General features: G+C 43.7%; 1 protein-coding gene across 1 annotated transcript in view; it reads right to left on the bottom strand.

The window, feature by feature from the left end:
• Positions 1 to 25,645, bottom strand: part of fgf11a (fibroblast growth factor 11a) — a gene marked incomplete at both ends in the record, with an annotated part of 91,473 nt that overhangs the window by 27,604 nt on the left and 38,224 nt on the right. Inside the window, 2 exons of the mRNA XM_084544888.1 lie at positions 1,396 to 1,499; positions 14,163 to 14,273. Coding sequence (XP_084401014.1) covers positions 1,396 to 1,499; positions 14,163 to 14,273 — 215 coding nt within the window. The remainder of the gene's footprint in view (positions 1 to 1,395; positions 1,500 to 14,162; positions 14,274 to 25,645) is intronic.

The following is a 25,645-nucleotide window of genomic DNA, read 5'->3' as shown; positions in this document are numbered from 1 at the left end:
ACTGGAGCAACCCAAGATGTTATCCACAAGGAAACTCAGTACATGCCTTTGGGTCCTACCATTGAATTCAGCATGCCAATAGCATTGTGCGGTGGAGCCATTGATGGTATTTTCTTTTCAAAGAGAGTGCTGACAGAAGAAGTGCTAGCCCGTAACCCAGGCAACCAGAGCCTTGAACGGCCACCGTTCCGGCAACCAACTGCTAGCTACAACGAGCAAAGTGCTTCATACACAGAGGGGACTTTAGAGCCAAACCAACCAGCTGTCCAATACTGTGTAAGTCCATGTGTCTCCAAAACAGTTCTGGCTCATTGGGGAACAGACTCAGGCCTTCTGAGGGTGTCCTGTGGTGGCTGGCACCAAGACATTGGTAGTGGGAGCCTTTGGGACCTATGGGTGGAGGCTTTCTTTTGCTTTTTTTTTTTTTAGCCGTTATTAACCAGTGTTTGTGTTGTGGTATGCAGCAGTGTCCTGCTTGGGGTGGGTGCTGCAGTTCAGCAGTAATGTTGCTATGAAGTTTTCCTAGCAGAATATTGCATTGTAATAAAATCAGTATAATAACGTTATTCACTTCACTAGTGGTTTTAATATTTTGGATGATCGGTGCTTCTTTCAGCGCCCTCCACTCAAAAAAACACAAAAAGAAAAACCACACCAACGGCAATCCGTCATTGTCGATCCTGTCTTCTTTTTAGATTCTCTACTTTTTTATCTGGAGCAGCAGATATAAAAAGTAAACTTTTCTTGAACATTTCCTGGATATTATTTTATTCTTCTCGCCAATAGCTAACGTATCACATACCATCTCCGGCGGCCAGGGACAAAAACCTGGCACCTGCAAAGCGTCTCGCACTAACACATAGTTAATATACCTCATCTGTTATCGTCAATTATCGTGAACACAGCACATATATTGCTAACGAAGAAGGTTAATCTGCTGTTTTCAAATGTTGATCAATTTGACTGGTTTATATCGTACTGGGAAAGGACAAAACAGGCGAGGCACAGTTGCATATACACATTGTATGCATTTAGATTTTGCAAGATTAGCTTTTGCTGCAGTTTGAGGTACAGATTAAAGCGCTAATATAAGAATAAATAATATATGTGGACGTCTGTTTTGTTGCGACACAGTCCGACTTGAAAAGCCTTGGTGGCCACATGAAACTCTGGACATCTGTATCAGTATTACCTCTATCTGAGCAAACTGTAGAACAACAGAAGCGTAGTGTTACTCTCACACATGGCCTTCACTGTGTTTAATCAACTAAAGTACAAGCAAACACAAAGCCAGCAGTGGGGCGGCCGTTTCTCAACCAGGACCGCTATAATGAAATCACATATCGGGTCTTTTAAAGGCGCGAGGCATCACAGTGAAGTAAGTGCTGACCGTACCGAAGTGTAGAGGTAGCCCTCGCTGTTCATGGCAACGTAGAGCCCTGTTTTGGTGCTCTGGATGGCCACTATCCTGAGCCCCACAGGAATCAAGTTGAACTGCACTGCAAGACACAGAGAGAGGGAAGAGTGATGTTAGAGCGGCCGTTCTTTCTCTCAAACACTCTTTTCTGTGGCATGAAAATACAATTGCTTTCCATACGTCTCATATCTCATCCTTCCCCGCGGTGCAGTTTATCTGGCAGTGGTGGGAATAGGAAGAAAAAGAAAAAAGGGAAAGCACGAAGGGAGGGTGGGAGAGGGAGATTGAGCAGGAATATGGGAACAACAGAGGTCATACAAACGTGGCAGTAAAGAGAATACCCCTGCTGGAGTAGGGAGCTTTAAGAATACAGTACATTAGACAGCGACATCTCCCGGGCCTGCTTTCAATTCATTCCCTCTGTCCGGACACAGTAAACCACACTTTGTAATGCAGGCTGCTGAATTCTCTCCTGTGAAACCTTGGATTCCTTATGTGCATAGCTCTCCATATAAAGTGCCTTTAACCCAGCCACAAGAGCAGCACTCGCACAGCGTTCTCACCGCATGTGTACACCGCAACGTGTTTGAGAACTTACGGAGGTTAATACATCAGTGTCATATGTACAATTTATGACCATGCACGTGCCTCGCTGTGTGCACATGTATATTCTGTCCAGTACTCTTGACTGTGTGCCATATAAAAGAGAGTTATAGGATCTGACATGGTTTAAGTTTAGTGATACTGACAGAACATCCTCTGGCTGCCAGCTGCTCTCTGGTTACGTTGCCGTGGTGTTCAAACGCTCCCAAAATAATTTAGATTCCCTGAGTCCCTGAGACACTTGAATTGGACACTTAAACAAAAATCTAACTATTCGCCTAAAACAGTGGTTTTCAAAGTGGGGAACGCGGCCCCCTGGATGTCAAAACATCGTTCATGACCTCATAATCTGTGTAGACCTGGCGGTTTGCGCCATTTATCAAGCTGCTTTGCTGCTCAAGCTAGCGTGTAGCTAGCGCAAAATGGACAGGTTTTTGACAAGAAAGAGACCGAAGGAACAGACCAACAACCCTGCCGTGGAGGACTTTGCTGCAAAAAAAAAACTATGAACTCCTGGCCAACTAAAATCAGAAGATATGAGGCAGCAGTTATACTAAACAAATGTAATAGTTATTGAATAGTAAATAAAAGTAAGAAAAAACATTCTAAAAGTTGACGTTTCTTTACATATTTTGTAGCATTGTCTGTGGGTTTGCAAAGGGGGTCCTCGGCCAGAAGCTAATGCTGTTTGGAGGGCCTTGGCATGGAAAAGTTTGGGAACCCCTGGGATAAACCACTATTTTGGTTCAGACAAGGACACCACTGTCACACCTGTAAGCTAAAATATGAAGGAGCTTAGCTTAGCTTGGTATAAAGACTGCAAACAGAAATGCTAGTAAGCCTGGCTAGTTGGTTTTATGGTTACGATTCCAAGGCTTAATGCTATTTTGCCAGACTGGACTGACAAAACGTAGTCTTACCATGGACTAGAAGTATCACAGAGCTAGGACAGGTCACTGACCGGGATAGGAAGCTTGTTCAACTAAGTAGTAACACTGAAATGACATTTGGTTTCAACAGACATCCTTGGTTGGGATAAGCCTGTAATCAATGCCCAGTGTACCCTCACCCACTGAGAAGAGGGTCAAATGTATTGATATTATAGGTTGTATTGGTAAAATTGGCCATATTAAAATTACGTCTGCAGCTTGAATCAAACTCTCAGCATTCAGCATTAAGCCCATTTGAACGGAAAACCCATCAAATGAACAAATGATTTCTAGGGACCTCCTCTGGATGTCTATGGGAAAATTTTAAAAATCACAACAAAAAGGTGATTTTCATAGGTGCCTTTGGATAGAACCAAAGCTGTACCCATATTTTCATGAGTTATGCTAAGCTAAACTAATTTTCTACTTTGTAGCTTCATATTTTGAATTGGTATCAATCTTTTCATCAAACTTTCACCTTTTTTTTTGTTTCTATTTTAGAAACACCCAAGTTCATCTTGCATACGTGCATGACTCTCTCACAAACAGTGGTGTTTTAAAGGGATAGCAGATGAGGCAGCTCAGATTTTTTGTTAAAATTCTGGTCAGGAAAACCAAAAGTAGTATTACTGAATTGTGGTTCGTGGCATATGTGAGTGTTTGCTCTGTCTGACAAATTACAAGCGCACGTTATGATTTGACAGCCTGGTTTTCAAAGTGACACATTTCTTGTACAGATGAAAAATTAAGTCTTGGGGGCAGTTTAGATCCATGGAGCCATTAGCTGCTATTAGACAAATCAATTTCAAATCAGAAGTTCTGCCAACATAATGGATGGAAGTTAAGTTATCAGATGGTGTCAGAAAGTCAATGTTGGCCATGATTAAAAACCAAAGTACTATGTTTGACAAAGATTGAGCTCTGACATGTAAGGGACTGTTTTAGCTTTTCTTTTTAGCAAGACAACTAGACGGAACAACTTTCCTTTTCTAACAAGTTCTTCCACCAGTGGTTGAGGAAAACATACAAGCTTCTATTCCAACTTCCAACAAAAAGTTCTTACAGGAAACTTCAAAGTGTGCAATCAGGTTGTTCTGTGATCTCACATTAAACAGGAATAATGTCAGTAAAGATAGCTTTGTATGCAAAGTCTGAAGGTGCAAATGTCGGAAACGAAAGCTGAACATACATCCAACCCCGACTCCTTCCCTCACCTCGCTCTATCTTCAGGGGCTTGCTTCTATTTGCTCGATCGATCCCTGCATCTCTTACAGTCGGTTTCGCAAATGAACAAGGTGTCACCAAAGAACACGGCCGGGATGACAAATAGAGCAGGGCATACGCATATCTCCTCTCTCCTGCTTGCCGTCGCCCTTTCCCTCCTACTCTTACATACATTAGTGATCTTGCTGTGGTGTCAATGACCCCACATCACCTGCTGCAGAGGAAAACTACCACCACACATTGAGCAGCACTGTACTGCCCTCAGTGATACAAGGGAAAATTAAAATAGAAATAGAGTGCAAGTGTCATGGACCACACATCAGAGGTGTAAGGAAAGGATTAAACACCCTGTTTATAAGTTCTAAGCTGCAATCATTAGCATGTCTAGCTAGCTGTTGTTTGCTGGACATGCTAGCCTACAGTGAACTACATGTTTGTTTTTTGGTACTTCATCTGCTTTTCACTGATTTAAAGTGGGCTAAGATCATTTGGAAAAGGATATAGATTATTTCCATCAAAACATGCAATTTCGTTAAATAGCACCATATTTGGTAACTTCCACACACACATTTTAAGTTGTGTCCCGGTGCCTCTCAGTGAAGTCTAGAAGCATGTGGTTTTCACCCAGCCAATCAGGGAAGATCAAGGCAACATTCTCAGGTCAAATGTGGTCTGCAGGGTCCAAAAAAACACGGTATGTAATCCACCACTATGTTAAAGATGCCTTCGCTAGCAGAGTCATTCAGAGCAAAATTGCAGATATCTAGAGGGCAGAAATGGCAATGCCGCATTCTCAAAGTTGCCGTTGAAGTGTGCCCAAGCGGCTGCTGTCATCCGTTTAATGGTTAACTGCAGACACAAACCCATTTGGTTGACGCTTCACCACGCCAATGGGTGTAATTTGGTTTTTCCAACCAATTCCAGATGAGGGTTTAAATTAGCCTGGAAGCCCAACAATTTTGTTTGTGCAGAACGTTGGCAAAAAAAGATCTACAAGCTCAATCAAATTGTTTGGGCCGGGCTTTACGCGGCGATGGACAGAAGAGTAACAGCGACGTAGTCATACACATCACCTGACCACCTTGGAGCCGAATGAAATGGTTGCCTTCAGCAGCTAGCTATCTTATCGCGTAATAACGAAGAGTGATTCCAGAGAATGCCTTCATCGCTTCATATTCTTTGTTATTCTGACTGGTTGTACGACTATCCAATTGTGTGCAAAGATATTTTTTCTCTGTATGGGTTGAAACATGCCCCATGATGTAATAAGTATTACCAGATTTGTATTCTGATAAGAACTGAGTTTGGCTACACCAGGCTAAGCTTTAACAGCTAGCTAGCTACAGATGACAAAATCTGATAACAGCTGTTTCAGCTTCCAAAACGGATGATACTGCATACAAATCCGCAGCTTGTTTTCACCTAGTGTACCATGTCTGAAATCATAGACCCATATTCTTTCAAAAATAACTCATTTTGAGCTTGTATCCCCTTGATATCATTGCATCCTAAACAGAAATATTGAGCAGTGTAGCAGCAGAAGAAGGGATTAGCAAACAGTCAATTACTTCTCGTTTATCACTCTCTCTCTCTGTCTCTGTCACTGTTTCCATGTGTCTCTCCTTCACTCTCTCTCTTTCTGCATATACTCCCCCCATACAAGAGAGAGAGTTGTCTTCCATTCTCATCCTCCATCAAAAGGAGCTTTTCTTATCACATGGATCACACAACTGTCTGCGTGGATAATGGAGGCATCTCACTTCTCTTCTCCCTCATCCCTCTCTCTCTCTTTGTCCTTACATTTGAACTCCCCCCCCCCCTCGTTTTTTTCCCCCCAGCAGCGCAGAGGAGACCGCTAGATTAATCAAAAGTCTTTTGAGGGAGGGAAAGGGAGAGGAGGCGGAGGGAAATAAAAGGGGAAGGTGTTGCCAAATCAATCCTGCAAGTCAATTTGAGGCTTGAGATCATCTACACAATAAATAAACAAGGAGAAAGTGGAGACGGGATGAGGGAGGGGAGGGGAGGGGAGGGGAGGGGTTGGCTGAGCTTGGGGAAGCAGTAACGGGACAGAGTTAAGCTGTGCAGAGGGCATCTATCGGCCTGTGCGCTGCTCTGCTGCTCTGCGGTGGTGTATTGTGCAGCACAGTTGGTCTCTACTGGAATGAGAAGCCGATTATAGTCATCTGTTAGAAGTCACTTAGAGTTTCTGGACAGACAGCGGCTGTTCTTTTATTCTGTTTCCTGAATGATCGAGGTTGACTGGGTAGTCAGGCATGCTCGGGCATCTAAAATGAACTTACTGGAGATGAAGCTGTAACAGTTTTTACTTTAATATTTTACTTTTTTTGAGTTATGGGGTGCTTTCACACCTAGTTCCTTGTTCTGAAACCGGGAACAAATCAACCGAGCTGAGACCATTTGGAGAGGGGGGTCTCAGCCCCCCTGGAGCAATTACTGTGCAGTGAGAACAAAGACACCTGTGGTGTCTGGCAACAGGGTGCTGTTAGTTTGGGCCTTTGGGTCCAATGGGTTGAGGGGAGGGGCCTCTGTGGATCATCCCACAGACACTTGATCAGTTTGGGATATAGTGAATTTGGAGGCCAGGTCAACACCTTGTGGTGTTCTTCACCAGGTCACCCCCACCCCATAGGTGGCCTGGTCTGGTCTAGGTGGGTGCTACATGTCTAAGTAACATCCACATGAATGAATGCCAGATCCAAAAGTTTCCCAGCAGAACATTGAACTGTCACAAGATGGTCAATGTTATTTACTTCTCCTATGTTATGGCTGATCAGTGAAGAGGCCAATCACAAATCAGCACTGCGACTGGCAAATTTGTGATGTTAAAAACAATCAGACTAACACCCAGAAAGTAAATTAACAGTCACTATTGTGGGTGCTAACTTTCTTTGGCATGAACTATATTTACAAGCCACAAACTGGCAGGAGTAACCTCTGGCAACGTGGAGTTGAACGGAGCAATGGCTCATGTCAACACTGTATTAAAGGGTGTAATGGGTTTAACCAATACATTAGGGTTTGGCAATCTCTGATGTCGCATCATCCTGCCATCGCCCTTTGAGACTGCCAATACCCAACACAATCGTTCGGAGGTTGGTGGGTTACCATACCACACTCTGTTACTGCACAAGGACGGGTACAGTCGGGAGAACTTTCAAATGAAGCCTTCACCTGACAGCTCGCTGCGGTGGGATCCTTAAAAACGACACGCGAACTAATAAAGATGCGGAAAACAAAGTGATTTGCATTGGCGACAAATGAAAACGGCTTCATTCCGTTCACACGTTGTCATCTGCGCTGTAAAGAAATGAGCTTTAAAGGCTCAATAGTAGGTTAAATGAGTTTTAGCCGAGCGTCACGGCTGATTTCCCCCGTGGTTGATGACTCTGATGACAAGACAACTACCTTCACCCTCCTGTTATTTAACTTCCACCGCTCTCCCCCCCCTCAGGCTTTCCTCTTTGTAACTGATTTGTCTGTGCCTTTATCTGCCTTCCTTTCACTTCCATCTGTCTTCCCCTTTTCTTCTCGTCTCCTCCCTTTCCCCGGTGTCGTTTCGGGACTCCTTGTCGCGAATTAACATTCTTTTTCTTATCTCACTCCGTGTTTTTTTTTTTTTTTTTTTTTTTGCACGTCTCTCAATTTTTCTCTCTTATTTGTTCCCTTTCAGCTCCCCCGCCGCCCGCTGTCATTCTCTCCGTCCCCTGAAACCAATACTTTTACATCCGTGTCCATTCATCTTCGTCCTATTTTACCCTCAACCCTCTCTCCTCTTGTCTTTGCCTTCACTTCTCCTCGTTTGGTACCCTCCGTGCTCTTCTTCTAATCTTTTACCTTTCGCCCCGTCTGCTGTACCAAGCTTTTGCTTTCTATGTTCACATTTTTTGCTCCTCCTTGAATGCTCCAGCTCTAACCCAGCGCTTCCCCTCATCTGCCTTTCATGTCTTGGAGTTTTTTTTTCCCCCTCTCTGCCCTCTGCGATGGAGCATTATCGAGCACCGGGGCGAAGTTAGAAAAAAGAGCAGACTTGTTCCAGAGTGCAGGGAGAGATAAGGAAAATTTCCCTCCAACAGTGGGAGATGGTAACTGCAGCGGATAAAAGTGAGATTATCAAGTTTGTCTTTATGGCTTTCTGAGGTACACACTGAGAATCAATAGCTTTCATTTGACTTCTTCGTATTTCCTCCAGTTTTTACTCTGCTCTCTTTGTCCATCAAACTGAACGTCTTTTGCTTTCCTCCTCCACGGAAAGAATCCAAATCCTTTAACAGCCCAGGAGCTCCATACCTCATCACTCACTCAGTAAATGGATTATCTCCCTTCATTCTTCTGTGTATTTTTTTTTTAAGTCTTCCTTCGGATCATGTTGCCTGTCTTGCTGCTGATAACTCTTTTTTATTTGACCAAATCACGGTGACGCAAAATCTGTTTTCTGGATCATCTCACAATGAACTGCAGGATTTGTTTGCTCTATTCACTGGCTTAAAGAGCAGGCGATCTTTCCGTGCACCAATCAGCGATTAGCAACACTAGAATCACAATGTGACTGGAGACGCTGGGTAGCTTCGCTTGTCTTATCTGCGGCGTCGATTAAAATATGTGGACGTCTACATGGATGATGAAGCTGGACTTTACAATGTTCCTCATTCACACACACTTACACAACAATGGTGGTAGAGCAGCCGCCAAAGGAACAATTTTGGGACTCACGTCCAAGTACTCATTGTTTTGGGATCAATTAGGGAACAACCCAACAGTCTGACAAGGACTTTTTTAGTACATTGTTCGGGTACACTTAAGTGGGATCCCTGAGAGTAACTTAAAGCTGATTGTTGCTTATCTAGTCTTGATTATTTAATGCAGGATGGCAGCTGGGAACACATAGTGCTGGAGAAAAAAAAAAAAACGGTTGACAAACTGTTGAGTTGAAGTGATTTGTTATAAAGCGGCAAAGACATGCAAAAACCAGCGGTGTAGTCCTTTAACGCCACCTTCTTCTTCTAAACACATAATAAATCTTAAACTCACTCTCCACACTCCTCTTTTCTCCCTTCATTCCTCTTCCAGCTTTATTACATAACCGTCTGGATGAGCCAAGAACAGGGAAGGAGAGAGGAGAGGAGGAGCAGGCGGGGTAGCTCCTCTGACCTCCCACCAGAGGTGGGAGACACAGTGATTGAGGAGCCATCAGCTGCATGCCAGATGCTCCTCCTGCGCCCCATCGCTCCCTCCTCTCGTTCTCCCTCTTCCTCCCTTTCTGTTATCCTCAAGTTTTTCTCCCCTCTCTCAATCCCCCCTCTCTTCTTCTGCCAACCCATCTTGTCTGGTTGGCTCGCTTTTCTCTGGCTTGTCCTCCTTCTATTTGTTCCCTTCCTCTCTGATCCTCTTATTCTTTGTTTCCATCTTTTCACACTTTGGGCTTTAATATACAGTCACTCGCTGCTCTCTCTATCACCCAGTTATGGGAGCCCTGAGGGAACTTGGTAAAAAAAAAAAAAAAAAAAAAGTCATAAAAGTATAAGGCCATACAAAAGCCACTCTTGTCACATTTTGTTCCATTACATCCCCTCAGGGCTTCGGCATATCTTTCCAACTTTTCTCTTCTTCCCTCCACCTGGCTTTCCCCACGATGTCCTGCCTTCCTGAAACATTTTGGTCCAAGACAACGAGCTGGTTAAGGCAACCGCTCAAAAGCCACAAATTGGTCAAGCTCCTTTCTGCCCTTTGGAGGTTGTTGGCTCGGTGTCACTACGGCGGGTCAAGGGAGTTTTTATCTTTGAAGATGAGTCAATCAGTACCACAGTTTTCTGTCAGGCCACTGACCTCTGATATGTGTGCTTGGCATACACCGCAGTGGGACGGACTACTACTACACTGGGTGGAAGTTGGATATGAAGGTAGAGTGGACAGTGGCTTAATTACATGTTTGTAAAATGTCATAGATCCGAAATGATCTTGGTTGGATTTTGAATTGGATTTTTACATAAACTGCCATTTAGCAAATTTCAAAAGTCCAAACCCAGGGTTAGGGTTAGGGTTAGAGAAATGGACTGCATAGGTCACTGAGCATGGTCAAAATATGAATACTTGTCTCAGAGTCAAACATAGAGAAATGGATGTACAGTAGTTGTTGATTAGAAAAGCATGTTTGACTTTATTCATGTGTCTGAAAGCCACTGTTATGTCACCCTAATACTAATCAAACTCAATTATGGACCGACACTTCATGATATGCTACTTAATCAATTTTCATGAGTAATGAAATGTTTTGAGGTTTTTGGGTGAGCTCACATTCAGTTTTACCAACAAAAAATAAAAATAAAACTGGCCTAATTCATCTGGGTAAACTACTGTTGTAGCAATGACAGGAATTTGTACAAAGGTTGCCACAAGCAAATAAAATGATGTCTGATACGAGAGATTCAGATACCAATAACAAGTAAATACTAATAATTTTTTGTGTCACAGTTTGGAGAAAACATGAAACACGCGAGGCTAGGTCACAGCCTCAGGGGTTCAGCAAGCTCCCCAGATTCACCTTCTGTACTCACTTGTTCCTGTTAAGGGTCGTGGGGTCTGCTGGAGCCTATCCCAGCTGTCAGGCGGGGTACACCCTGGACAGGTCACCAGTCTATCGCAGGGCTAACACAGAGACAACCATTCACACTCACACCTACGGCCAATTTAGAATCACCAATGAACCTAATGAGCCTTCTTGAATCAGTGCGAACCACCACTCCACTGTGCTGCTCGCTGGCATTGCAAACATTACAAATTTTATTTGTTCTATCGTGGTGGGTTACAGTCACGGAGCCCATTAGTTGCAAATGCTACCGTCCACTAGGTAGTTAGCTACTTGGATAATCATATGTTAGCAAAAAGCTACTGACTTGCTTGTTGGGTATGTGTTTTTGTATTATAGTTGTGCTTCGAATAAAGTAGTAAATTTGGCTACACCTTGCATATGTAACCAAAATACTTGAGCTTCGTTCACTTTGGACCTACTTGTAGCAGTAATATATAGTTCAATAATCTCAGCAAAAAGCTTTGTGGGTACAGCGTAACCATAATTAATAACAGAACTAATTATTAGTTCTGTTATTAATTAATGAGCTTTAAAGGCTCAATAGTGAGAGCCGGAGAGAACCCATGCAGACACAGGGAGAACACAGGAAGAACACGCCAACTCCACATAGAAAGGCCCAATCGACCCATTGATTCGAACCTGGGACCTTCTCGCTGTGAGGCATCAGTGCTAACCACCTCGCCACTGTGCCGCCCCTAAAGATTCACCATTGGTCATTTTATTCACGGTAACCTCATTGGCAGCACTTAAGGATAACATTAACTGACATAAGGGTCTTTAGTGACAGATCTTGAGACCTTGTGTTGAAGAGCAAGGCAAGTGTCAAAACAGAGTTTTAGGCCTTCATTCAAGCTGAGATGCTGCTGACAAGTTGCATATTCCTAAATCAAATTACCGCACACCAAGATAGCCAGGAATAATGGATAATGTGAACAGTGAGGGAAGGAACCCAAGGGGTTAATAGTGGTCAAGGATCCGCAAGTAGCTTAAAATGTTCAAGTGCCACTTGGTGGATACAGTTAGTACATCACCTCTGCTGGTTGCTGAAAGTGAAAGAAATACAAGACTGGATTGTGTCTGCAATTGAAATGGGAGGAAACTGAAAGTTGTCTGGTTGCAGGCCGGTTTGTATTTTATAGCAAAAGTGTGCACACACTCTCATGCAGATGTACCCACACAAGTGTGTCAAAGAACATGCTCACACAGCATTTTCTACCAATTCAATGTCCTGTGCAGCCAGGTAGACGACAGTGTTTCTGATTGATACTCGGCTCCAATGATGTCAATCACCCAACAATTCCCGCTTGAATGAATAAATAATGTGACTCGGATAGAAAGTGTAAGATTTATGAGTTTTATGAGACTTACCTGTCAAGCCTGCTACACACACACACACACACACACAAGCAGTTGCCTGGGAGCAGAAAGAGCACAGGATAGCTTTAAACCAGGATCCTGAGATTGATAGAATTATAGTTGTTATAAAACGAACCGTAAGTCAGACCCACGCAAACTCTTCGCGGGGTGACCTCCGCTGACTGATGTTTAATACCCTGACGCACCAGGAGCGCCGTTACACAACAGCAATCTTTACATCCGTCTGGAAACGAGCCCCCGATCGCCTTCGGATGTGCCCCGCGGTATTACGCGCTGAATATTTCAGATCGGACACGGAGAATGTTTAAGGTTCGGCGTGCGTCCATGTTTGCCTCGGCGTAGGTGTGCTGTTACATAAGCGCGAGAGGTGAGAATCAGACGGTGGAGCTCTTTGGAGGTGTTTTACCGGAGGACTCCCCTGGCGCCACGCTGGCGTTCTCTCACACAAGTTTTACCAGTAATCCCGGAATTCTTTTCTCTACTCACTGCTGTCTTGAAAGCTTTTACTTTTCATAATCTGAACACTTTGCACAAATTCTGCTACGAGGTTCTGATCAGCAAACTAAATCCAGCCAATGCCAGTGCACGTAAGGCCAAACGTCAGGGGAAAACCTCACAATAAACACCTCAAGGTCAGATCCAGGTTATTCCAGCCTCGTAATAACACTGCTGCTGTCACAACTATTCTGACTTCTTAATAAAATGCTGAAATATAAACTTTACGGAGGGGAACCACAACTGAGAAGTGTGATTTTCCTCCCCTCTCCTCCCTGTAGACTGTAAATCCAAAATTGTGCTAACTTCATGTTTTCCATCCGAACTGCTGTGTTGCCACATCAGGGATATCTTATAATATGGTATTGATCTCTTTGGGAAGGCTGGAGCGAGTCCAGGGACTCTGGGGGATCATGGGATATGATGTTTTTGGTCGGTAATCACCCAGGTGACGACCCCTCACAGGGTAAGTGCTTGTGCGCTGTTGGCGGCAGTATGTGTGTGTGTGTGTGTGCGCACATCTGGAGACTCAGCAGCTGAAGACTGATTTGGCTTTCACAAATGAAGCATTTTATACGCTTGTTCCAACCGGGGCGCGCTTGGCAGGTATGAAAAAAACCTCACTGAGACTTTCGAAAGGGCGTGCGCTCGGTCAAATTGCCAATCAAACTCTGCAGTAATTTGTTTTCTGGTGGGAGCATTATCCAACCTTGATGCAACACTACCAGCCATCTGCTGCAAGTCGGAGCTAAACCACTCCTGCAGCCATTAGCTCATTTGTTTCACTTGTTTCACACAGCAGTCCGAAGGCACTCTAGTATTTTTAAGACGGTTTCCTTGCCGTTGTTCCATGTTGGTTGGTAGTGATGCATTTGGGTTGGCTTGGACTTTTCTGTGCGGGAAAAGAAAAGAAAAGCAAAGAAAGAAGAAAATACTCCTAGCTTACAAACTCCTCAACTGATTTGGACCAGAGCAGACGAATGATAGATGAGAAAACAGCCCAAGTCTTGAGTCAGTTTCTCAGAGGACTCCTTGGTGCCATTAAGTCATTTTAAAACACTACACTTAAAGGCTAATTGCGTACGGTCGCCATTAGCTAGTGCTGGGGTGTCACAGCACCATTTTAGATGATTAGATGATTTATGCACAGACACACAAGGCTTGTAAGTTAAAGGTCAGAACGATTGTAAGCGTTGATTGACGATGCTTGATGATGCAAGATTCAAAACTGCAGTTCACCCGGGACATCTCGCAGAGTGTGCATACATTTTCAGGCTGAAATGTCCCACTGTAAATCAAAGCAGAGAGCACGGCGGTGCTGTCATGCCTTCACGTGTTACCAGGATGTTCACATACACAAGTGTCCTGCCAGGATATCCAATTTTAAATGTCCCAACGCTTGGAAGCCGGGGGGCGAACTCCCAGCGATGCACGTACTGACCGAGACATGAACTAGACACCTTTGACGGCAACAACAACAACAACAACAACAACAACAGTCTTCACTTACAGAAGGAGCTGCTTTCGTCCTTTGTGCCTTCCATGGTGCCATCCGGCAGCATCTGGAGGTAGAAGCCGTGCCTGCAGTAGAGCCGCGTGACGATGCCCTTCAGCTGGGGCTCTGCAGAGCAAACACAGCGTTAAACACACGTTAGCGTCCGGGAGCGCACGCACACACTTGTCAGGCGACATATATTAATGCACGCACCTGCCTAAGAGCGTGCACACTGACTAAACAAGAGGCAGGTCTTAATATTTACCCTGTGAAATAGTCAAACAGTGAAGTGTGTGTGCTTCAACGTGTGTGTGTGTGTGTGTGTAGCTGTGGCCTTCAGAAGGATTGATGGGACCTCGGTGTCGGCTAAAAGAAGCATCTTTCACAGACAAGTTCAAGTGAGGCAGGCAAGCTGTTTCATTGTGTGTGTGTGTGTGTGTGTGTGTGTGTGTATTTACAGCTATGCTTGTGTGAGTGGACGCTTGCAGCAGCTGTCTGTCACTCTCCTAGGAGGCGAACACTTCAACCGTGCAGAAATATGTTACAACTAAGGAGGTCAGTCGTTTGGGGAATTTTCAAGGAGAGCCTACCTAATTTTTACTTTTTCTTTTTTTCTCTCTTTTTTTTTTTTTTACACCTCTTCCCTACCAGATTTGAATTAATTAGAGTGGACCTTTTTTGCTAGCCGCCAGAGTTCCTTCCTTTATAGGCTGTTAATTAAATGTACCGGTAGTATCGGCCATCATGCAAGTGAAACATGGATGACAAAGGGCGAGGGGCTGAAGCTGGATTTCAAGTCAAACAGACCCTGCGGTGAGCAGGAGAGCTACGGTGTTCTCAGATGAAGGCACATTTTTCACTTTTCTTATATTACATGGTCATGTTTTCTATATTCTATGCTACTTATTCTACCACCAAGCTACTTCAAGGGCTGAAAATGGACTGTAAGTCAAATATTCTTGGTGTATTAAAGTAGAACCATTGGATGTAACGATTGCTTACGAGCACTTTACATTCTCAGGCCTCAATTCCTGACTTCTGGTTAAACCGGAGTATTCAGTCTTTTATTTTTATGGAAGCGCGCTCCACCAGACATGTTGGAAAATGACAGAAAAAGACAGGAATTCATTAAAAACAGACCCTACAAGATGTTTGCTGGATGACAGCAACAATACCAGGCAGAGGTTTCAGTATTTGGACTATTACACTGAGTTTTGTCAGTCGGTTTGTTGGTGTTCGGCGTCTGGGAGCCACAGCTGCGCCCTTATCTGTTTTGTTTTCAGAACCCAGTGAAGACTCTTTAGAGCAGATGCCAATGGCTAGAATGGCAACGCCGCTTTCCAGGGCATTTACAAGTTGGAACAGTTTGTTCCTGTGTATATACACAATGAAAACCAAATGACTTCCATTAACCTTCAGTTAAATCATAGTTAACACCATCTAGGCCAGTTACATGCAGAATAATAATGCAGAAAATGTCAATGGTAACAGTTATAGTTATTATTTAGTAGTAAGTTCACCAAAAGATTAATACTGATTGATTAATCAATTGATAAAGTAATTGACTGTAGCTGCCTTAGCTGTTTCTAGTTTGTGAGATACAATCATACATATGTAGTTTTACTGCTACTGCAAATTGCTGAGTATAGATTTTACGTACTGTATTTTTCTTCAGGGCTACGCGTCATTGGTTATTGAAGTGTGGAAGTGAACAAGCTCGAGCTTAAATAGATAATCTCAATAATCTTTATTATCCCAAAGGGAGATCTGTCCTCACAAATAAGTCACAAGGTCATTTTTATTAAAAATGTTAGCCTTTGTGGCAGCTATCGTGACATATTAACTAAAAAAAACACAAACCTCATACAATGGCTTGTTGGGACAAAGCAAAAGCAGAAAGTTCAATTCACATGGAATTTTTTTCCACACTGTCTCAAATACCAACGGTATTTGACCAACTGTGGCCATTTCCTTGTTTTCTTTCAGCGAGCCAGTCCCGCACGCTTCCCTCCAACACCGCCGCTCTAGAGATAAAGCTGGAGCGTCTTATCTAACCTCGTGCGTTGTGTTTCTTTCCTCGAGAAGGCCGCTCATGCATGACTGAGGGGGCTCTTTCCCCCGCGAGGTGCTGAGGGAGACTAAATAGTGGATCAGAAGGAATGTCAGAATGCTGAAGTGTTTCCACAATCAAGTTTTAATGAGACGCATCAAATATGGATGAGGACAGAGAAGTACGGGGGCAGCTGGCAGTTGGCCCTCGGTTGACGGCAGGGGTGTGTGTGTGTGAGAGAGAGAGACTGACAGAGGCTCGCTCATTTAAAGTGTCCATGAAGTACATGGAAAGGGATAATATAATGTAAATAAGTCTCTTCAGTTTCTTCTAACAGAGCGCATCCATAAAGTTAGAGGACTCACAAAACATCTGCACTTGCACATATTGCAAGCATTTTTTCACTGTATGTAAAGATGGACAAACTCTCCATCACACATAGGTTTCCTGAGGAGTGGATGTGAAGCTCAGTGGGGTGGCTCCGGCATATGCCATTTTGGCTCCACCTAAATGAACTAAGAGGTGATGAGTGAGAGGAGATGAGGTGGGCTAGTGTTACCTAGGCAAAAAAAAGTTAGTGGCCTATAAAGGCGCCCACTTGTCATTTAAAGCATCAATGCCCTTTATTGTGTTGAACTTTTAGCCCTGGTATTATTTCAACATGTGTGGACGGACGGACGGACGGACGGACGGACTCGCTTTTGGATCCAGCCGCAAGTGGCCATCCGATGACCTGCAGCTTTTGGCACTCCTGTTTTGCTTTTTTATTTTACCACCCCGGAGGTTGCAGCTTGAGTGCAACCCAACAGTGCATTCTTGATGCGCTGCGACATGTTTGCATTATGGGGGGGGGGGCAAAATCCCGCGGCCAAAATCAATGCTTGCCAGTTCTCTGTAGTGATGAAGTGACGTTTCCTTCGAGTCTTGGGGCGTCTGAGTTTTGCCAATTCACAGCGCGTTTGCTGGAGGAACGGCAGCCGCCGAGTGCGACCAAGTAAGGGTGGTCACGTTACTTCACTGATATGGAAATGGTTCGGTTTCGCGATGTGGACCTGATAACGGTGCTGTGAACAGTTTGTAGAAAGTCTTTTAAAACTAAAGTAACAGCACCTGAATACAAATGTGTGTCTTGGAGATTCTGACGCCAGATCCTGATGCAGCTCCAAAACCACAGCTAGAAAGCAGAAAACCTTAGCTGCCTCATCTGACCTGACGGTGCACAGACAGAAGGACATCACAGCACTAGAATTTTACTCATTTGCACGTTCGAAGAAACTGTCGAAAACAATCTGCTGCAAGCGTGAACCTAGCATTACCCCGTATGTACACTGAAACATGACTCCAACAATGCAGCTGCATGTGTGGCTTTACTGTTCATTGTACTGACAAGCACTGTAGGTGATGCTGTTCTTATGTTATCCTGTTCTTATAGTATGCTCCTGCTCAGCAGCGGGACTTTATTGTAGAAGAAGAATATTAACTTTAAGTGGTGTTGCTCAGTGAACTAAAACACACTTTTTATGAAAGACATCATAGTGGAGAGCATTCTGCTGAACAAAAAACCCAATAAGATTACATTTTGTGGCCATATTGCCAACCCTAATCTCATCAGATTACTTTCAGTATATCAAAGGAGACGGTGACATTGAATTTCATAGCCTAAACTTAGCTAAAAAGTTAATGATTTACTTTATTTCCACTGCAAAGCTGACACATCATTCAGTGGACCTCAGGAAAAGCTGAATTGAAGCTGATTAACAGTATAACTCATGAATTAGTCAAATGAAATCTTATGTGTAATCCTCAATTTTCTGTCGACGGTGTGACACAACATGTTTGGAAGCTTTTCATTGGAGGCTCTGGCCTTGGCAGCGAGACTGAGTCGCTGTGACTACTAAAATATAAAAAAGCTCATCCGTCCATCGCTGGCTGACTAGACACAGAAGGTCAGTCGTTGAGTGTGGTAATCTGTAATATCCTGAGTGTTAATCCCAAATTAAGCCTTCAGACCACACACGGGGCCATGTGCAGTTTAACACATCTGCCGCGGTGCAGAGCCGAGCCGAGACGAGCAACGAACGCACAGATTGGAGGCTGGCGTTGACCTTTAGCGTGACTCCGCTTCCGTGCAGATGTGTTTTGTAATGAGGCTGTGATCCGAAACAGAGGATATGCGGCTTGCACACGAGGACATGTGAGACCTAGCGGTGTATTTAATGCAGCTGAGACATGCAAAACAAATACATAGACCATCTCTTAAGCCAAAAGCAGGAGAAACTGCCTGGAGTCATACCTGAGGCTGAATGTTGGTTAAACCAAGGACTTAAATGCAGTCAGACACAAACACAAAGTCTGCAGTGACAATGAGCTGGATGTAGCATGCAACCTGAAACAAAACACTGGTATGCTTTAGCTTCACTGAAGTCATTATTTCTATGGGTCGTAGCCCTGTTGTAGTACAACTCGTCAAAGCTTGACACTCCACCAAAGATTCAGTCTCTATACACAATGGATCTCTTCTGCAAACAATTTCAGCACTCAAACATTTAGTTTGGTCATGGACCAAAGAGTTGATCCAGCAATGTGTTACAGCTAAGAGATGTGACTTCAGGGGAACATTGAACGATTTAAATCTGTTACATTGGGTTCTAGTTCTGCCCGTAAACCTAGAACTGGGCAGAAGTGAAAACTTGTGTGCTATATGCATACTGAGATGGCTCAGTAAAGTCAGTTTTAGTTCAGCAGGAGACAGGAAAAATGGAAATTGCACAATTTGATTTTGTGGAAAAGACTCTGCCCTTTGAGAGAGCTCTCAGAGGATCTGAGCAGCCATGAAAATTCTTCCGGAAGAACTAGTAGGTGCTGACAAAGGGAGGTAACTGACGTCCTTCATATGACATGCCACGATGTGTTTTTAGCATTAGGACATTTTAAGATGACACTTTGATTCATTTGATCTGGACCAAAGCTACACCTATCAGGCATAACATTAGGAAGGTTGACCAAGGTGGTCAACCTTCCTAATGTTGTCTAGGTCTCACTTGTCCCTCCAAAACAGTTGTGACTCATCAGAGAATGGACATGGGACTTTGGGTCATATGGGTTGAGGGGAGGGGAGGGGCCTCTGTGGATCAGGCTTGTTCCAGTACATCCCACAGATACTTGCTCACTTTAGGTTCTAGGGAATTTGGAGGCCAGGTCAACACCTTGTGCTGTTCTTCATGATTTTTTTTTTAGTTGTTCCTAAACAGTTTTTGTGTGTGTGCCTGTGTCAGGTTGCATCCTGCTGTGTGTGTCATTGCTATGGGGTGGGGGTGCCTGGTCTGGTCTAGGTGGGTGCTACATGTCTAAGTGACATGCACACAAATACCAAGTCCAAAGGTTTCCCAGCAGGACATGTGATTTACTTCTCCTGTCAGTGGTCATAATGTTATGACTGATTGTCGCATTGTAGCCTAGTATGGCTCAACACCAATACAACACGATAGCCTCTTCTGCTGTCTTCAGATGTGACTGAATTAAATGTGAATGAGAAAAGTCCATATAAATGTTCACAAGGTCCAAGTTCACGAGTTGTGAGATGTTGGTTGATGTTTTCGGAAATGGCTCGGGTGGATGATGGGTTACTAAAATTACAGTTTAGTCATATAGAGTCATAATGTTATCGTATATTTGAGGACGTTTTCATATTCCCAACAGCCTCATTCTATCAATATGTCTTTGTCTTTCCTACACTGAGTTACTTGACCGTTAGTGTGATAAAACATTAGTCTTGGCAGCTCCTAGAAGCTAACAGCATCCTTGCAGCACTGTTCTCCTCACTTCATTCTTTTTAGGTTCCAATCTTGATTTATTTATCCCACCCACATTAGAGAGACGGCACCTTTTGGCAGCACCAAAGAAAACAGAGAATAGTTGTCTTCATTGGCCGAGTTCTATTCGACAAGCTGACCTTGACGCGTAAAATAGCGCAGTGCCTCTTTAAACAGCAACTCACACACAGCATCGTAAATATCTGTAGTCCCAGACATGTTTTTGGAGACCGTGTCCAATTGCTTGGGGCCAAATCACTGGGTCCCTTAACGCTTGAATCCAGCTTAGGGTTAATGCTTGTTAAAATTTTATTAAGACTGGGATCAAGGTTAACAATTTATGCCGTATTTATGCTTAAAATGTTTCCCAAAATTACAGCTACGCAGACTTTCCCTGAGTTTTATTCTTGGCAGCGTGGAAAAGCGTCTTAAATGCCGCCGAGACCCTGGGACTAAACCAAATTGCTCGTGCGGACAGAAATCACACTGTCACATTAGAATGTATCCTGGGAACATCACGGCATTATTCAACAGATAATAAAATCCGTGCCTCAAATCCTACAGCACAAGCGTGCGGTGGCGGCGTTCATTTGCGACGGATCTGTGCTCATAATCCCGCAGACATTCAATGCCAATTATGGAGTGACCTTAATAAAGACTTGGATTAATTTCACTTATTAAGAATCTCAACCATTGGAGTCACCCTGAACCCTTCGGCTGCCCGATGCCTCAAGTCAGATGACAGCTGGGCAGCAGCTAGCGTTATTTGCACCCCCATTACACGTTGCAATTCTTAGAGTGTGTGAGTGTGCGTGCGTGTTGGACACTTTCTACAGAATGGACTTGGCCGAAGAAGCAGAGATGTTCTGCCAAGGACCTTGTCTGTCCGTCATCAGACAGACACACGCATAGTAGAAATATTTGCGTCCCCTTCTCTGCGTCTACCTCCTCTCAAATGTCCTTTCCCTATTTACGACCCGAGGATCTGTATCAATATTAGTCAACTGTAAGATTTACGGCTAGTGTCGGTGTTCATGTGTAAAGGAAAGTGTATCCTATATGTTGCAAGACGGAAGTTAAATGAGGCTAAGGCGGCGGAGAGGCATTTGAATTCTGGAGATGTTAACAAACATAGCACCGATCGTTATTTATGGTTTGCTAGCTGGCAGTCGTCTTCTTCTTCACAGCTGCTGTGTGAATCAGAACTTTTTTCTAGTACCAGTCGCGATCAAATACTTCACAGGTACTTTTATTCTGCTCTCATTCATACATCTCCATCTCCTGTTTTGATTTCCTTTCGCTGCCTTCTTCCTCCCCTTTCCCTCCGCTTCCCTTCTTTCTTTGGTCCCTTCATTTCCTCCTCTCTTCTCCGCTTTCTTTGCTGCCTCTTTGGTTATTTCCTCCGATCTTATCCCGGGAACTGCATACCCAATCTTCAGGGAAGCCCTTACTTTGGCTCTTTTTGAAATAGCGAACGACTGACGCGGTGAGAATAGGAGGAAGGAGCGGAGACTGCTGAATGACAGACTGCCACTCAGGAAAAGAGAAAGCCGAGAGAGGAGTTAGAGTTAAAAGCAGACGCGGCGAGGAAAAAAGAAAGAGAGCGGGAGATGAAAGTAAATGTCAATGATTGTGCGCTTTTGAATGCGTTTCCCCACAGGTGCTCAGTTCACTTCGGCAGCAGTGGGATACTCTTGACGATTTGAATTCATTTAGCGAATGCGGTGATACGTTTTTTTTTTCTTCCAGACACTAAAATCTGTCAGACCACTTGAAGCTGATGGCACCGCGGCGATACGACGATTATTACACTTCCATCTGTTTGCCGAGACGTCTTCTTAAAAGCTCTCTGTTCAGTCTGTGTCAGCAGCGGGCGCAGTTAGCCTCCAGGGAGCACAGATGTGCAACATCACTGGTGAATTATGGCCATTGTAGTTCAGTAACTGTTTCTGGGTTTGTCGGGATTATCTATTCTCTATTATGACTTAGAGAGAGAATTCTGAATTGACAAAAATCAGACATGTAAATGGGCCGCTGACATATTCTACACCGTGTTCCAAATTATTATGCAAATTGGATTTAAGTGTCATAAACATTTATTTTTTTGTTTTTCAATTAAACTCATGGATGGTATTGTGTCTCAGGGCTCTTTGGATCATCGAAATCAATCTCAGACACCTGTGATAATTAGTTTGTCAGGTGAGCCCAATTAAAGGAAAACTACTGAAGAAGGATGTTCCACATTATTAAGCATGCCACAGATTTCAAGCAAAAATGGGCAAGAAAAAGGATCTCTCTGCTGCTGAAAAGCGTGACATTGTACGCTACCTTGGACAAGGTATGAAAACATTGGATATTTCAAGAAAACTTAAGCGTGATCATCGTACAGTGAAGAAGTTTGTCGCTGATTCAGAGCACAGGCGGGTTCGTGCAGACAAAGGCACAATAAGGAAGATTTCTGCAAGACAAATTCATAGGATAAAAAGGGCAGCTGTTAAAATGCCATTGCAAAGTAGCAAACATGTATTTGAAGCCGCTGGTGCCTCTGGAGTCCCGCGAACGTCAAGGTAGGATCCTCAAAAACTTTGCAAGTGTGCATAAACCAACTATTCTGCCACCCCTAAACAATGCTCACAAGCAGAAACGTATGCAGTGGGCTAAAGAATATATGAAGACTAATTTTCAAACAGTTCTGTTCACGGATGAGTGCCGTGCAACCCTAGATGGCCCGGATGGATGGAGTAGTGGATGGTTGATGAATGGCCACCATGTCCCAAAAAGGCTGAGACGTCAGCAAGGAGGTGGCGGAGTCATGTTTTGGGCCGGAAGCATGGCGCGAGAGCTGGTAGGCCCCTTTAGGGTCCCTGATGGTGTAAAAATGACCTCGGAAAAGTACGTAGAGTTTCTGACAGACCACTTTCTTCCATGGTACAAAAAGAAGAACCGTGCCTTTCGTAGTAAGATCATTTTTATGCATGACAATGCACCATCTCATGCTGCAAAGAACACCTCTGCATCATTGGCTGCTATGGGCATAAAAGGGGAGAAACTCATGGTGTGGTCCCCATCTTCCCCTGACCTCAACCCTATTGAGAACCTTTGGGGCATCATTAAGCAAAAGATCTATGAGGGTGGGAGGCAGTTCTCATCCAAGCAGCAGCTCTGGGAGGCTATTCTGACATCCTGCCAGGATATTAAAGCAGAAACTCTCCAAGAACTCACAAGTTCAATGGATGCAAGAATTGTTAAGGTGATCTCAATGAAGGGGTCCTACGTTAACATGTAACTTGACCTGTTAAGATTTTTTTGATTAAAATAACTTTTGATTTCTATTCATAGGACCTCCTAATGAAGCAAATTCAACAAATGACCATTTTTAGTTCTTTAAAACTTATAATATGTCTTTCAACTCAGTTGTGCAGAATAATTTGGAACAGTGCATTTTTAGTTTTTTATTTTTGAAAAAAATACTGTTATCTTTTGGAGGTTTGTTCAATAAAATTTGAATTATACTCTAAGGGTTGATGATTTAAAAATTATACTGACTGTCATTTGCATCAACTATTTAGGAAAATCTGAGAAAAATGTAATTTGCATAATAATTTGGAACACGGTGTATTTACATTAATGCTAGTAATACATTTGTTATGATTGTGCTGGGACATACTGTATGGCAGGACTGTTCTGTTAAACAGCAGACATAGTCAGGGCTATAGGTTTACCTAACAAACTAAAGCCAACAGGGTGAATTTCTTCTAAAACAAGTGTACTGTAATAAACAAAATCGGGAAACAGACTCTGTTTCTTCTCATTGCAATATCACCTTTCATATGTTCCAACCTAAAGGAAGCTTTGGCTGTGGGGAAACAAAATGTTGAAAGCCCATCTCACTCTGGTGCAAGTGTGTGAAAGAAGCTGCCGATTACCCGTGTGATTTGCTTCAAGTAAGCGTGCTAATATCTCAATTACTTGTTGGTCCTTGCGTAAAATGTAGATGCAGCCATGAGTCGATTTATGTGAACATGAGTATCCCGGTTGTTCAGAAACCTGAAGGCCATATCCCGGTTTTGAGAAACCTGGTCAAACTAGATGGGCTGGTCAGAAAGTCACTGGGATACAGTTGCATCTGTGCTATACATACCATACATACAGTACATCTTATCCTGGTTTACGACAACTGACAAGAATCCAAAGACGCATGGCTTATGCCAAGCAACATGAAAGGCACAAAGAAGCTCAGCAAGTCTTAATTTTGGAGCAAGTCTAAGAAAAATTTAGAAGGTAAACAGCACCAAAACGAAGACCTACTCAAGTCTTTGGTAATCCAGCAATTGGACGCCAATTTTCCAACACATACAGTGGAGAAACTCAGTCCAGGTCAGTCGAAAAGAAGAATGTGACCAAACTGGATCCCTTTGTGTTCCATGTGAGCATCGTACCGCAAAGCCGATGAGCATCCTAACCAAGATACAGATGCCCATCAAAAACTGAAATTGTTCTATCCTTTCTCTTTCAGAAGTTAATCTGGTTGCTTGACATACCATACATGACTACCACTCATGTACAGTATGCGTCTCATCTGTTGGTTCTATTGGTCATGCTTTCGTCTTGCACAATTGCGAGATTTTGCCTAATGGTAAAACTAGAACTATGGTTCATAATGAGCTGGCTTCATTAGCAACCTAAGGTACCATTATTATGTGAGAAGGACAGTGTCTCTCCTCTGAGACTAGAGGCATTGCGGTAATTACGGTTGCTCCAGTGTGTTGTTACATGAGAAGAGTTTGAAAAGCTCTAACTGGATCTATTGAAGAGAGTCAGTGTGTTGTACAGCACTTCAGAGAGACGTCTTTTTCACTGCACCTGTGATAGATGTAAACAACACCAAGCCATACAATAAAACCGTGCATTCCTCGGACGAGAACGAGACCAAAAGCAACGCAAACCACATGGAAAACTGCGAACATTTTGTCAAAAGACAATCAAAAGGAGGTGCCGCCACGAACGCCTGCGTCGTGAGCTATCCATTCCTTAAGCCGCCGAGTGGAACTGAACAGTCATATTGTACCTGAATCAACTACTGTAACTCAGTCAACTGGCTGACAGATTGTTCTCTGCGCTGCGTGACAGGTGGAAACAAAGCACAGTTGAATTTCTCAAGTAATTACTCCTCGAGGCTGAGCAGCCGAGCAGCAGTAATTTACAGCTGCATGCTGTTCGTGCAGAAAGAGAGTGGAATCTTTCCTGCACCGTTGCTACTGCATAACACATGGGCACGCACAAATCGGGCCACTCGCACTTGCGGTTTTGCGCGCGTCTACTCCCCAAAAATCAACATTTGTTTCAGACCGTCGTTGCCAGTGGACAAAGGTCATTTCAACATGATTCTCTTCTATCAGCTCTGCGGGCCAATTCGTACTCGGATGCTGGTACTTAACGTGCCATGCTTCTGCACACTGGTTCCAGACTCACTTCTCAGCTTCCTCCTCAGTTAATAAGCTTGTTACTCCCCACTGACTCTAATATTATCTTCCTCACCACTAGCATGAGAGCCTGAAGCTATTAATCCATGGACATATGGATTTTACAACTGCTAGTATTTCATCTCCCGGCATTTACTGCAGCCAACGGTGAGC

The sequence above is a fragment of the Chelon labrosus genome (assembly GCF_963514085.1).
Source record: "Chelon labrosus genome assembly, chromosome: 1".
Taxonomy (NCBI): Eukaryota; Metazoa; Chordata; class Actinopteri; order Mugiliformes; family Mugilidae; genus Chelon; species Chelon labrosus.
The sequence above is the reverse complement of the archived record's forward strand: the minus strand, read 5'-3'. Positions and strand labels throughout refer to the sequence as shown.